At 38.5% G+C, this 14,900-nt stretch overlaps 1 protein-coding gene across 4 annotated transcripts in view; it reads right to left on the bottom strand.

The window, feature by feature from the left end:
• Positions 1 to 13,379, bottom strand: part of HIPK2 (homeodomain interacting protein kinase 2) — a 166,901-nt gene extending 153,522 nt beyond the window's left edge. For all 4 annotated transcript variants that reach the window (XM_044679574.1, XM_044679573.1, XM_044679575.1 and 1 more), the window contains exon 1: positions 12,298 to 13,379. In XM_044679574.1, coding sequence (XP_044535509.1) covers positions 12,298 to 13,379 — 1,082 coding nt within the window. The remainder of the gene's footprint in view (positions 1 to 12,297) is intronic.
• Between the last annotated feature and the right edge of the window lie 1,521 nt (positions 13,380 to 14,900).

Below are 14,900 nucleotides of genomic sequence, written 5' to 3'. Positions count from 1 at the left end.
ATCATCATACTTCCTGTTTGCCATGAGGAATCATGGGAAATGTAGTTTCAAAGTCTCCCATATGTCCATAGGGAATCTGCTATACATTTCCCTGAATTTAAAACAAACACAACAAAAGGGCAAACTTTAGGAAGAAGTCAAAAGTCAACAAGCAGTAATTCTACAATAGATGCTGATAATGTGAAAAAATAACAAACACAGTAGTGACACAGTGGATTGAGAGTGAGGCCTAGAGATGGGAAGTCCTGGGTTCAAATTTGATCTCAGACACTTCCTAGGTGTGTGATTCTGGGCAAGTCACTTAATCCCCTTGCCTAGCCCTCATCACTCTTCTGCCTTAGAACCAGTACACAGTGTTGATTCCAAGATGGAAGAGAAGGGTTAAAAAAAAGGACTGAACAAAAATAACATCAATTATGAATGATAGCTCAACATTTATATAATTTTTAAGGGTTCATAAAGTGATTTTCTTTCAACACATCCTTATTTCTACGTTAGTGATAATCAAACTGACACTTGGGGTGAAAGGATCACAGTCCCATCAACAGGAAGTGGAGGGACAAAGACTCAGAGCAAAGTCTTCTGGATCTAAGCCATATTCTTTGCATGATGCCTCTTCTCTGCTTTTCACTTGTCTCTTCTCTACCACTCTAAGCCTTTATTCCTCCCACCATCTACCCACTCAGTGAAATAACTTCAATTTGTCCACACTCAGATGTTCCTATGTGTCTCTATATGACCAAGAGTATCATAAGTGGGTGTCATTTGGAGAACAGTCAATACCAGGGAGTTTCAACCTGCCCTGCACCCATTAGGGTGTTAACAACTGCTAACTTTTAACATGTTGAACAATCTGTTCTCCAGAAGAAGAAAAAAGTGCACATATGACACACTTTTAAGTTTAATCTGCATTATTCCATCTCTGTTCATAAGTCTAAACAAAATAATAAGTCAAGCCCTGATTTGTAGTGTTTCCTGATTTCCAAAGTATAAATGCTCAAAATGAAAACCAGCTCCAGAGAGCTGCTATGAGTTGGTTTCAGCCTGCCCTTGCCTGCACCCCTGCACCTAACCACAGGTTGGGAGAAAAGCTTTCCTCTGAAAAAGCCATGAGGCCCAGAAGTTCTAGCACCTTCCTGAGCTACTGATCTAAATCTAGGAAAAGCTGAGGGCAGTGCACACAGAGAGAACACCTACCAGGGCATCTCCTAGCAAATGTTCTTCCTTCAGCAAGCCAATGGGTGCTTCCTGGTGAGTTCCCAGAATCTGTGGGTATGTTTCTATAGCTACAGTTATATTTTGTATAGATGTATATATCATCAGGAAGTCAGAACCTGAAGGCACCTTTGAGATCATCTAATCCAATTCCCCCATTTTATGAAGAAATTGGAGCTTGGAAATATTAAGTATAAATATAAGTAGAGACATGTATGTATGTGAACTTAAGTATGCACATCTGTATAGGGGTATATTTCTATGAAGTGATGGATGTATCTGTTTCTATGTATGATTCCATAGACCACTATGTATGTACCTATGTATGTCTGGGTATGCATATGCTTTCATTTGCCTGGACCAGTGGGATTTTTTTGTGGGAGCATACTTGAATATATTTGTAAAGATGTACACTCTCAAATACCCATACTGACAGCTTTCCACTTTGATTACTTTTTCCTATGAAATTTTTCATTTAGACTTCTTTCATCTGGTAGCTCTGGGCCCTAGAGACATGTAATGCAGAATCTCAGATAACCTAACAACATAATGCCCAGATTACACTTTTATTTACTTATTTATATTTATTTATTTATTGCTTCTACCCAGCAAAGTAATTGCAAGCCTAAAAGCTTTCACATATTTATAACTTCTACCATCTCCCTAGGAGTCTGAGACTGTTGGTGGGTGGAATATTTCATTTAATAAGCCTCTTCTGAAGGGTAAACCAGCAACTCTTTTTCTGCCTCCATCAGAAGCAAGGACAAATAGATTAAAAAAACAACTCCTACAATGCTACTACTGTCAAAGCTCCCTTCAAAGTCATATCTAACTACCCCTTAATAACCATTTACAGATCTTTAATCCATGAATATCTAAACCCTTCATGAGCCTATTTGTAGTTTCAGCCTTTTAGCAGTCTTTTTTATCTGGGGTATGTTCCCTGCTTATACATTAGAATTTTATGGAATTCTAGTTCTGGGCTAGTCAGCCTAGTTGGTTAGAACTTGGTGCTAATGAAACCAAGCTCAAATCATATAAAAGAAAGTTAGTCTTACAATTTCATGCTCTTAGTTTCAGAGGACTCAATGGAAAGGAAGGGCAAAGGAGGAGAGGAATGGATAATAGTGGGACTGAGCTAGTTGGTGAGGAGAGTATGTAGAGAAGGCTATGGGGGCTTTCATTCTAGGAGATGGTGACTGAATCACTGAGCCTGGGAAAGCAGGAGGTGCAGATTTGCTACTCATAGATGCCACTTGGTTGGGACCTCTCACTTTCTAGGTACTATGACTGGGGAGGTCAGTGTGAATCATGAGATCATTACTACAAAGCAGGAAGTACATGTAATCCAATTTCTTCATTTTACAGTAAAAGAAACTGAGGCCCAGGCAGATTAAGTGATTTAGCCAAGGTCACAAAGGTAACAAAAGAGGGGCAGCTGGGTAGCTCATGGATTGAGAGTCAGGCCTAGAGAAGGGAGGTCCTACGCTCAAATCTGGCCTCAGACACCTCCTAGCTGTGTGACCCTGGGCAAGTCACTTAACCCCCATTGCCTACCCTTACCACTCTTCTGCCTTGGAGCCAATACACAGTATTGATTCCAAGACAAAAGGTAAAGGTTTAAAAAAAAAAACACAAAGGTAACAAAAGTTCTAAGTGTCAGAACTCTGGGGAGTTGAGGGGGATGGCAGGGAGTCCATGCCAGTAGTCTGGTTTCCTCAGGCCTTGAGTAATTAAGCTCACGGTAGGCACTTATTCTGTAGTTATAGTGTATCTGTTCCGTGTATACTAAAAAGTGAATCGTCTTGTAGCTAACAGTGATGTTCCTCTCTCAACCTCTCTGTTAGCCCTTGATTAGCAGACACACTATATTTTTATTGGATCTATACTTGAAGCTTTCTAACTTGGTAGAACTTGTTAAGAGTTTACACAGCTAGGGGCAACTATGTAGTACTGTGGATAGAGAGCCAGGTCTGAAGTTGGGAGGACCTGGGTTTAAATTTGACCTCAGACACTTGACCCTGGGCAAATCACATAAGCCCAATTACCTAGCCCTTACCACTTTGTTGCCATAGAATTGGTATTGATTCTAAGACAGACAAAAGGTAAGGGTTTTTTAAAAAGAGTTTACATAGCTAGAATAACTTGTAAGAAGACAGGATCACTTTCCCACTCCAGGTGGGAATTAAAGCAGAACTTTTGGTAATGTTAAAAGTGATAGCAATGACTTTTTTTTCCTATTAGATCTGAGTGCCTTTTCAATGTCATACAAAGTATTACTGTGGCACTCTGATAGCCTCTAAAGGTAGTGTCAAAGAAGCAGCCTCAGTTTTCCAAACCAGAAACTATAGTAACAAAAGCACATCTTAAAATATAGAAGAGTTAAGATTCTAATGGTGATCATCACTCTGAGGAAAGCCTTTCTTTCCCTTGTCATCTCATCTTGTTTTTCATCTACCTCCGGGCAGAGCAGTGTAAAGCCAGATCACTTTACATAATATTTCTTTTTTATGCCATCAGGATGGAGGAAATGGGAACAAAATGGTTCACATTTAGATAAACAGGGCTGCAAGCAAATAACTGAAAAGAAGATGAATTGAGTATGTTGATAGAATGGCAAAGGGAGGAGAAACAGACTGTGGAGAGAAAGAATTGGTATAGTCCCTCTTAGAGGCTAAAGTCTGGTAATGAAAATGGACCCATGGTATAACACTCTATCCCTTCTCCTCATATCTCAAACTAGGGTAATTCTTTCAAAGTAGTAACAAGTATGTCTCTCCCTCACAACCAAATTTCTTACAATGAAATAGTTACAATTTAATTTTGACTCAGATACCAAAAAGGAAAGTAAAATAATCTTAACACCAATTTCTGTTTACCTCAACTCATTCATCAGTAAAGATGTTTTCCCATTGGCTCTTTACATAGCACCTTGTCTGCAGGAGATTGATATGGTCAGGCCTAAACTTAAAAAAAAAAAAAATCACTTTGGCAGCTGTGAAAAGGTTGTCCTGGAGAAGGGAGAGACTTGAATTGGTGTGGGGCTGAAACTCTAAAGAGAAACTATGGCTGGATTCCTATAGCCTTTTTAAAAACTCTTACCTTCTGTCTTAGAAGCAATACTATGTATTGGTCCCAAGGCAGAAGGGCAGTAAGGGGTAGGCAATGGGGGTTAAGTGACTTGCCCAGGGTCACATAGCTAGGAAGTATCTGATGCCACAGTTGAACCCAAGCCCTCCCACCTCTGAGCCTGGCTCTCAATCCACTGAGCCACCTAGTTGCCTCCTGAATTTTAATGTTAGTTAAAGTAATGCCCCTTACCCCAAGCCAAATGCAAATGTAAACTTTATAGGTTTGTGAAATGACTAGAAATACCATTACTACTGAGAACAAGGACAGAGCTAAAATGTGTCTACTGACTTTTAGATTAAATGTAAAACATCTAAGGAGATCATTAGGAAGAAAGCTGTAGAATGTATATAACAGGAACCTGAGTATCAATGTGATCTCTTGGGCCAGCTGTACTACGATTTAATTTTTGTCTAGGGGAAGGAACCAATTCAAAGGAAGAGGAAAATTACAGAGTATTGTATGATGCATAAAATTCAATGTTCTAAGAAGGGGAATAGATTGAACTTTTTCTACTTAGCTGAATCCATATATTTTCCTAGGAAGAAAGACTATGGTAACGACAACCTAGATTGAGGTTCTAATGCAACAATTTTGTGGACTCATGCTCCCCCAATTTAGGTATAATTGTGGGATGCATGTCCACCATGACAAGTGCTTGTCATCAAACAAAAAAACCTAGGCTTTAGTTTAAAGCACTGCTGAGAGCACAGCATGTTATCAGGCATTCTGGAAAGTATTTGTGACTATTGGTTATTATAAACTATACAGGCACATAGTTATGATTTGCCATCATTATTGCGGTAAGTTTGGTTTAACTTTTTGGGTTCTAAGTGCAGAAGAAATTTCTGTAAGGGCCTCTGATACTGGCCCTCATTTCACAAAATTAGATCAACATTGGCAATCTAAAATACTTTTGTTCATCATACTTGCATGCCCCTTCCAAGGTAGGGCTACCACTAATAATTATGGAATCCTGTTTCTTATCTTCCTTCCAAACCTCTCCCTTGGGTCAAAAAGGAGGCAGGAAGGTCCAAGTCAGAAAAATGGCAGCTTAATCTGAAAAACCATAATCTATAGATCCAAATATCTATCTACATATCTATAGATTATCTATGGAAAGAAATATGTGACTATGTGTATATGGTCATAACACTTTGTATACTCTATGACAGGGGTCAGCAACGTATGGCTCTCGAGCCATATCTGGCTCTTTCTGCAGGAGCCATAAAGTCAATTTTTTTTCAGGTGCTGTTACAGGAGCTCGCACTGTAAGCATTGTACGACCCTCACAAAATTACATTTTAAAAAATGTGGTGTTTATGGCTCTCATGGTCAAAAAGGTTGCCGACTCCTGTTCTAGAGGATAAACCTTGAATGGCACTTTTAGGCCACTTCTTCATGATGATTCATGAAGGATATACTTGATAGGGCTGGATAAGGATACAATTATTTCCATCTTTAAGAGACTCTTTTGCAAGATTTCAAATTGTTGATGCAAAACTAAAACCCATCTACTAGGGAAATGGATGCAGAAGTATGCAGCTTCCAACCTCACATGACAAGCTTTAATGAAGTATTCACTTTGAAAACTAGTCGCCATTCAGTTTGGAATGAGTTAGATTTCTAAGCTTTAATCTTTGTATCGCCTATGCCTCACACAGTACCTTGCACATAAAAAACACTTAATGTGTTTGCTGAATTGAGTGTGATATTCTTTGTTTTTTGTGGCATATGACAGTGGTCTCCAAAATGTGGGCTCTAGCTAGAACCCAAAATGGAGAGGATCGGATTGGTCAGAAGGTAAGAAGGCAGGGTCACTCCTCACTTGGATTGCAACAATAGTCATCTATTTGATCTTCCCACTTCAGGCATCTTCCCACTTCAATCCATCCTCCACAGAGCTGCCAAGGGGACTTATCTGAATCATTTAAACCATGTCCCTTCCTTTCTCAGTAAACTCTACTGGCTCCCTATTGACTAGGATCAAGTATTTACCTCATTTGCCTGATTCCATCTTAATTTTTAAATAAGTTTTATAATGTACAAAATTACTAGCATAATAGTACTAAATATTTTATAAATAAGTAAGTATATACTGGGAATGAAGACACAAAATATTTTTGCTGATCAGATGCATGACCAAAAACATCTGGAGACTACTGGCATAGAGAAAAACTAGAAGTCTCAAGAAAGAAAGCCAAAGGGAAAAAAAAAATGAATTTGCCTTTCTAGTCCTTAAATACCTCCCATGTCTGACTACTTCCTTTATTAGTGGAGAGTCAGGTGGCATCTTCTCCACCCTACCCCTGCTCCTAATCAACCCTCTGCTTATACAAGAGAGAGGCTATGAAACAGTTATAACCATAGCTATGAAAGACACTGTAGGGACTTATACTTTAATTCCTAGTGAAAATATGGTACCAAGACATGATCAAGCAGATTAAGGTACCAAATTATACGTAGGTGTTCATGTCTTTAAATCTTGTTCTCTATGTGTTTCATCTTTTAAATTTGCTGTTCTTTGGTGCCTCTCGGGCTGTAAAACTGTGCATACTCTGACCCAGAAATACCGCTAAGAAATTTCTATCTCAAAGAGATTTAAGGGGGAAAAAAAGAGAAAAGGACCTACGTGTACAAAATATTTATAGCAGCTCTTTTTGTAGTGACAAAGAATTGGAAAGTAAGGGGATGTCCATCAATTGGGAATGGCTAAACAAATTGTGGTATATGGTTACAGTGGGAATGCTATTAAACTTGGAAAGACTTAAATGAACTGATACAAAATGAAGTAAGCAGAACCAGAACACTGCATACAGTAAAAGAAATATTGTACAATGATCAACTGTGAAGGATTAAACTATTATCAGCAGAGTATTCCACATATCCACAAGGGACTCATGATGAAAAACACTATCCACAGCCAAAGAAGGAACTGTTAAGAGTCTGATTGCAGATCATCATCTGCTTTATTTCCTTCCTGAGTTTTTTTTAATTGTATTGTGATATATGTCTTCTGTCAAAGCATAGGCAATATGGAAATATATTTTGTTTGAAAGAACTGACATATCTTATATCAGACTATTTACCTCTTGTGAGATGAGGAGGGGAGGGAAGAGGAGAGAATCTGAATTAAGAAATGTCAGGAAAAAATTGTCAAAAATTGTTTGTGCTTGTAATTGAAAAAAAAAGAAAAGTTAAAAAATATATGTTAAACATTTTTCTTTATATATAATTGAGGAAAATATTTTAAAATATGATGTTCCTTAATTTTGCTACAATTGTTTTAACTGTTTTAAAGGAAATGATTTTTGTTTTTCTTTGAAAGGGAACTCGATATTTGAGGATACTCAAAGAGTATTCATATTTTTTTCAATTAATAATATCTATATGACTGAAGCTTAACTGTATTGACAAAAAAATGGTCATAACTAAGGCATTGCTTTTCACCTGCTGGCATTGTACTTTAATTACAAGCAAAACAATCAAAAGGAATTAGCAGCTCTTTGAATGAATTTACAATTTAAATATAAAACAATACCATTAACAACATACTTGTCTTGAAAGTGAGCCTGAGGCTTTCACCCTCTTAAAGGTGTTAACCCACTGATGATACATAATATACCTTTTTTTCAAACAAGTGTCAGACACTTTCCCAATGGAAGCAATGTATTCTACTGTAGTGATTATCTTCTGGATATTCTAAGGCATCCAGTCCACTCTCTTATCCCTTCCTACAATTCCCAGCACAAATCTCACCACAATGTTATCACCTTCCAAATTCTCATTCTAATGTATTATAGCATCAGCAAAGCTCTTATCTGTCTCTTCCCTAATTCCTTTCACCCAAGTCTGGTGGAATGCCCTTTCTACAGCTGGCAAAGTCCTCTTTATTCTCATGTTTCTATCAGTACTTTCCTATCTCATTTACCTAATAATTGAAATCTGGCCTCCTTTAAACATTGCATTTCTTCACTGAGCTCTTCCATTTTAGCCTCATTGTTTCTTACTCCTTCCAAATCAAGGCACAAATGGGGAATTGGCATCTAAGTCCTTTTCTCTTTGCCAGACCAATGAGAAAACACCATCATTCCTCTCTTCTTCATCCAACATCCACACAGAATCTCCAACTGCCTACTGGATATCTTGGACTGGATGGCCAATAGACATCTTAACCTCAACTTGCCCCAAACTGAGATCATTATCTTTCTCTTCACTCTCCTTTCCCTAACTTCTCCTTTACCACTATCCTCCCAGTCACCTAGATTTAGAAACTAGAAGTCAACCTTGACTTCTCACTCTCTCTCTCATGCTCCTCTCCACACCCATAGCCAAAGTTTGTTGATTTTACTCTGTAACATTTCTCCCATATATTCCTTTCTCTTTTCTGACATTGTCACCACTTTAGTGTAGGCTCTCATCATATTTATCAAAATAGCCTGCTGATTGGTCTCCTTGCCACAAATCTAGTCCCACTCCAGTCCATCAGAGGATAATCAGCTGTGAGCTTCCTAAAATATAGATCTGACCACGTCTTTCCCCCTGCTCAATAAACTCCACAGACTTCTTATCACTGCCAGGATCAAATATAAAATTCCCTAACATCCAAAACCTTTCAGAATCTGGCTCCTTCTTGCCTTTTGAGTCTTCTTATACCTTACACCCTGTTCCCTCCATACAGTGAGATCCAGTTATACTGGCCTCTTTGTTGTTTCTCACTCAAGACACTATGTCTAAAGACTTATGAGCATTTTCACTGGCTATCATTCATGCCTAAAATGCTCTCCTTCCTTATCCCCCACTACCGCCTTCCTTCACATTTCAGCTAAAATTCCTAAATTCTTAAATTCCCCTTTTATGGGGCAACTAGGTGGTTCAGTGGATTGAGAGCCAGACTCAGAGATGGGAGGGCTTTGGTTCAAATGTGGCCTCTGGCCTCAGACACTTCCTAGCTGTGTGACCCTGGGCAAGACATTTAACCCCCAATTTGCCTAGACCTTACTACTCTTCTACCTTGGAAACAATACACAGTATTGATTTTAAGACAGAAAGTGAGGGTTTAAAAAAAATACAATTAAATAAAATCCTACCTCTATAGTAAGGCTTTCCTAACATCACCTCATGCTAATGCCTTTCTTTCTGTTGATTATTTGTTTGTACACAGTTGTTTGAATGTTGTTTCTTTCTTTTCCTCTTTGAGTTCCTTGAGAGCAGGGACTGTCTCTTGCCTTTCTTTATATCCTCTAAGTTCAGTGTAGTGGCTAATCCATAGTAGGTACTTAAAAATGTTTTATCAACTGAATTGACTATCCACCTGTTGGGGATATCTACTACTAAAACACACTATTGTTCTCAATGATTTTAGTTCCTGGTCTTCATCTTCCTCATTTTATCTCCCAATTAATGGCATTCTCTTTACCTATCGGTCTCTCACACAAACAAATTTGGTCTTTATATTTGTTAGGACCTCTATTTACTTACTATACCACTCCCTCATTACCCAGACTATGCCCAAGTTTGATAAGCTTGAGTCCCTTTTCATCATGGGGACTCCATGGTCAGTCTAATTCTGGTCCTTAATAAAACTCTAGACTCCCTCACAACTTAGCCCTTCCACTGTACTCTTCAATTTAGGATATGCTTCCACTGTTCCTGAAGACCTCAGAGTTTTGTTGGAGAATTTCAGGTTTTTTTTTTTTGGTTTTTTTTTTTGGAGAATTTACTAATACAATCTATTACAAATGCATGCTATTTAATATTAACGGGACTTTCAAGGTGGTTTGCTTACATCTTCCCAACTCTCCTCCATTTCCCAGGCTAATCTCAACAGAGGATCCCACCTCTTATATCACTGAGATTAAGCCTATCTGACATGATTTCCCTCCATTTACCTTGCTATCTACTTAAAAATACTGGAAGTAAGGTCTGCTTTTCCACTTAGTAAAAACAAAAACACCTCTAATGTTCTTGGTTTGGGTGTGGAAGTTAAGTAACCAATTTACTAATATAATATTAAGTATGTCCTCAAGGGCTGGCTTGCCAATTCCTTTGGGCCTCAGCAGCTGATCCCTCTAAGCCAAGGTGGCATGAGTCCCCTCATCTACCTTCCTTTTAGCCTGAAAGTACTAGCTAAGGTCTGTTGCTCTTCAATTTTTCTCATCTGAGGAACAAACCTCTTCCCCTCCTATCTAAAGTGAAATTCTTTTCCTATAGTTTTTTCCCCCCTCATCTTTCCCATACCATCTAGGATCTTGCTTCCTTAATTATTTCTCTCTTTCTGGCACTTTCAGTATTTCCCATTTCCATGAAAGAAGCTTCAGCTTCTTTCACATGTGCCCAGGCCTAGTTCATCTTAAACACACACACACACACACACACACACACACACACACACACACACACACCCCTGTCCACATCACCCTCCTCCTAGCCACTGTCTTATTTCTGATTCCTTTCATTGCCAAACTTCTTAAATGAGTAATTTGTATCTGCTGTTCTTATTTCCTTTCCATCCCCTCTATGAAATTTGATTTCTATTCCCACTATTTTATTGGAATTATACTTTCAAAAGTCACCATTGACAAGGTAATTAACAAATCCAGTATTTTTTTTCATGATGATTCTCATTTTCCTTGACTTTTTCTCAAATAACTATCCATCTTTTTAGAAATGATCTACTTCTTTGGCTTCCTGTAACACAATATTATCCTGCTTCCCCTAAATATTTTTCTCATTCCTTCTCTTTCTTTTACAGGTTTCTCTCAATGTTTTTCTTTATTTTATCCACTAAAGAACTCATTCACTCTTACATTTTCAACATTTATCTTTTTTATGTGAAAATTTACAACTCCATATTGTCTCCTGATCTGAACTCTAATATCACCAAACATTTCCTAGATACTTCAAATGTAAAAGACTCAACTAATCGCATTCCTTGAAAAATATCTGCTCTCTTCTGATTTTCTGTTTCTGTTAATAGTATGGCCATTCTCCTAGTTACCTAGGCTGAAAACCTTAAAAATTAGCTCTCCTTGTCACAGCTAATCAGTGCATTAAAAAAAAAAAAACTATCTCTGTCTTATTTCTTTTTATCTATTCCCACTGCCAACACTTACAGTCCAGGTTCTCTTTACCTTACTTTTTGATTAGTGACTCAAAACTTACTATGTGGCCCAGAGCAAGGCACTAACACCTCTGTTTGTCTAGGTTTCCTCATAAAATGGGGATAATAGCATTTTCCTCTCAGAGCTGTTGTGAGGATCAAATGAGAAAAGATTTGCCAAACTCTTAGCATAATGCCTTGTGTATAACAAGCTTGTATGTATGTATGTATGATCTATCTATCGATCTATCTATCAATCTATCTATAAATGCTAGCTATTATTGTTAGCTACATGGCTGGAACTCCTGACTCTAGCTCTCTCTGCTCTAATCCACTTTGTACATTACTAACAGATTTATTATCCCAATATGCCATTTTCATCATGTCATTCTCTTCCACAAAAACTATAAATGGCTCCCCAATGCCAAACTACTTAGCCTATACTGGAGGTCCTCCATAATTTGATCCTACCCTCTTTTCAACCTTATCTCCCATTTCTCACTAACACAAACTTCCACCTTCCACCATGAAGTTGGTCTATTCATTATCTCCTAAATAAATCTCCCATCTTTGTAATTTTGCTTCTCCACTGCCTTAACTAGAATACCCCCTCACATATCCAAATTCTACCTGTCACTGAGGAGGCAAAGAAAGACAAACCTTCTTTGTAAAGCCTTTACTAAGCACCCTAGTCTCCAGAGAATTCTTTCTCCTCTGAAAGCCTGTAATACTTAGTGTCTATATATTTATCATTTATCATAAACTGACTTTACATGCACCCAGCACAGTGACCTGATACATGGTAGGCATTCAATAAACAACCACTGCATGGCTGCCTATTTTTTTCTTACCTATAATATCTGGACTGAAGGTAAGTAGAACACACAGCCTTTGACACGTGGCTAGCTGAACCAAAATCGATGACCTTGACCCTGTATGGCTGTCTGGATGGATCAACCAGCATAATGTTCTCTGGCTTGAGATCTGCATGGATGAGACCCAAGCTCTTTAATTTCATCAGGGCTGTGGCTACCTGCTGGAGGACAGGGCGGATGTATTTGAGGGGCAAGGGGCTAAACTTGTTCTGCTTCAGGAAATCATAGAGGTTCTGTTCTAGCATTTCAAAAACCAAGCAGGTATGGTTTTTATGTTGGAAGCACTCATAAGCTCGGACAAAGTTGTAGTCATCTGCACTCTCAGTACTCAGGCGGGCCAGGATGCTCACTTCAATCTGACCCTGTCGGGCATAAGACGGGTGGTTCTTTAAGATTTTGATAGCCACAATTTCATTGGTGCCACGTTTCCAGCACTTGACCACTTGTCCAAATGTTCCTCGGCCAAGGAACTCTAAGACCTCATATGTGTTAGTCATGGAGCAGAGGACCTCATGCTGGACTAGCTGATAATCACCTTCACTATTGGAGCCACTATTTTTGGAGGTGGCAGTAGATGTGGTGGCAGTGGCTACAGTGGCCCCACTTGCATTATTTTGAATCATGGGTGGGTGTTCTTCGATGATCTGCACGCTGCTTGTGTTTTCAATCTCCTCACTCTTACGCTTGAGTCCACATTTTTGGTAGGTGTCAAGAAGGCTCACAGTGCTTCGACGCATCAGGTTGTGTGGTCCACCAAGGGCTTGCCCAGAGACAGAAGTGCTACTTGCAGATGTTACTACGATGTGCCCAGTGCTTCCTGGAAAGATGATGGTCTGCTCGTAAGGTAGGCTGGGGTTGGGGATTTGCAGGGAGGTGCTGACAGTAGTGGTGGCTGGTTGTGAGGGCTGTACGTTTTTGCTCTGGCTGTAGACTTTACTGTGTGTGCCGTACCCGGTCATATCCCAGTTGGAACTTGGTTCCACTTTAAGTTTCTTCACACTACAGAAGGCACTTGATTGAAGGGTGTGAGGGGAGAAAACTTGCACATGTGAGGCCATACCTAAAAGAAAAATGAAGGGAAAGTATAAAAGCTATTTAAATCTCTTTTACCACAAGTAAGTTTAGATGAACCATTTCCCTTTTAATGGTTTGGGTCCTATGAAACATCTTTAACTACTGATAAAAATAAAGACTTAATAGCTCAAAGCATTTCACCTGCTGTCATTAAAAATTTTTTTTAAATTCTAAGAGTAGAGTCAAAGAGGGCTGCCAGGACATGGATATGGAAGAAAGTGAATAGATCTAGGCTTCTTTTCTTCCACTAAAGTCTTATTCCAATGCCCCATCATGCCATGAGGGTAACCTTAGGGTTCTCAAAGGCTTTGCCAACACAGTACACATTTTAACATGTGCTCCACCAAGCCAAAAATGTTTAAAGTGATGAAGGCTTCATTTAAAGACCAAGCTAACTAAGTTGGAAAAGCTCATGATCAAACATTTTTTGGCAGTGTGGGTAGTGAGTCCACAACAATCCACAAAACAGCCCAGAAGGGGATTGGAGTTTGCATCAGGGTAGGGAAAACATAAAAAGATGAAAGAATTGATCTTTCAGAAAATAGAAATAAATATCACTTAACTTGTCAGTGTCATTTGATAGGTCAAGGAACAGAGCTTTTTCATAACTCCCTAATGGAATGTCTCTCCAACTTGTCACAAGTGAAAGCCTTATTGCTCTAGTCAAATATTTAAGAGTAAGTCAGGCCCACAGCTGCAAAATGAGACTAGGAATACTAGGCTAAAATTACCAGGCTAACTTATTTTTAGGGAAAATGGCACCAATTAAAATCATATTGGTATACAACCTATAAATTAATACTTTTTGACTGTACAAAATTTTTTTCTCTCCTAGATAGAATTTCAGAGAATTCTATAGTTAGCTAGGCCAGCTTTGTAAACTGATCTGATTTAGTACTTAAGTCTGCCCCAAGTACTAGATTAAGCTTTTTCTCTATTTTTTTGTTTCAGTGGTTTGGATGAAACAGACAAGAATGCAACCTCTGACCTCTATTGATTCATTTTTCATTATCATAAAATTAATACACCAACAAATTCTAAAGATGTACACACAAAAAATATGGTCCCTATCCATTGCTAATTAACTACTGAAGTGACAAAAATGCAATAACTATTGTGAATTAGTTTTCTTTTTTTTCTCTTTCAAGGAGGGAGAGTTTGCAGTTGAGGGAAACATTAAATTGGAATTTAAACTCCTTAGAAACGAGAGGGTAGAAGATTGTGAGCATAATCTGCTCAATCAAAAGTGAGAGAAGGGGAGGGGGGAAAAAGGTTGAAGGGAATTTGATGAGAGATCCAGATAAGCAAAGTCAGTGAAGGAACAGGAAGGCGGATGAAGATAGAAAATATCAGCACTGATTTTTATAACAAAATATAAGAGCCTTAACATAATTATCCTGAATGTGCTATTAGAGGGAACAACAAAGATGGGGGAAAGCATAGAGAGAGGAGTTATGATGGAGGCAACACAACAAGGCAATTGGAAATGTGAGACTAGTTCAAGT

The sequence above is a fragment of the Gracilinanus agilis genome, chromosome 5, assembly GCF_016433145.1.
Source record: "Gracilinanus agilis isolate LMUSP501 chromosome 5, AgileGrace, whole genome shotgun sequence".
NCBI classification, from domain to species: domain Eukaryota; kingdom Metazoa; phylum Chordata; class Mammalia; order Didelphimorphia; family Didelphidae; genus Gracilinanus; species Gracilinanus agilis.
Note: the sequence above shows the minus strand (reverse complement) of the source record. Positions and strands in the feature narration are given on the sequence as shown.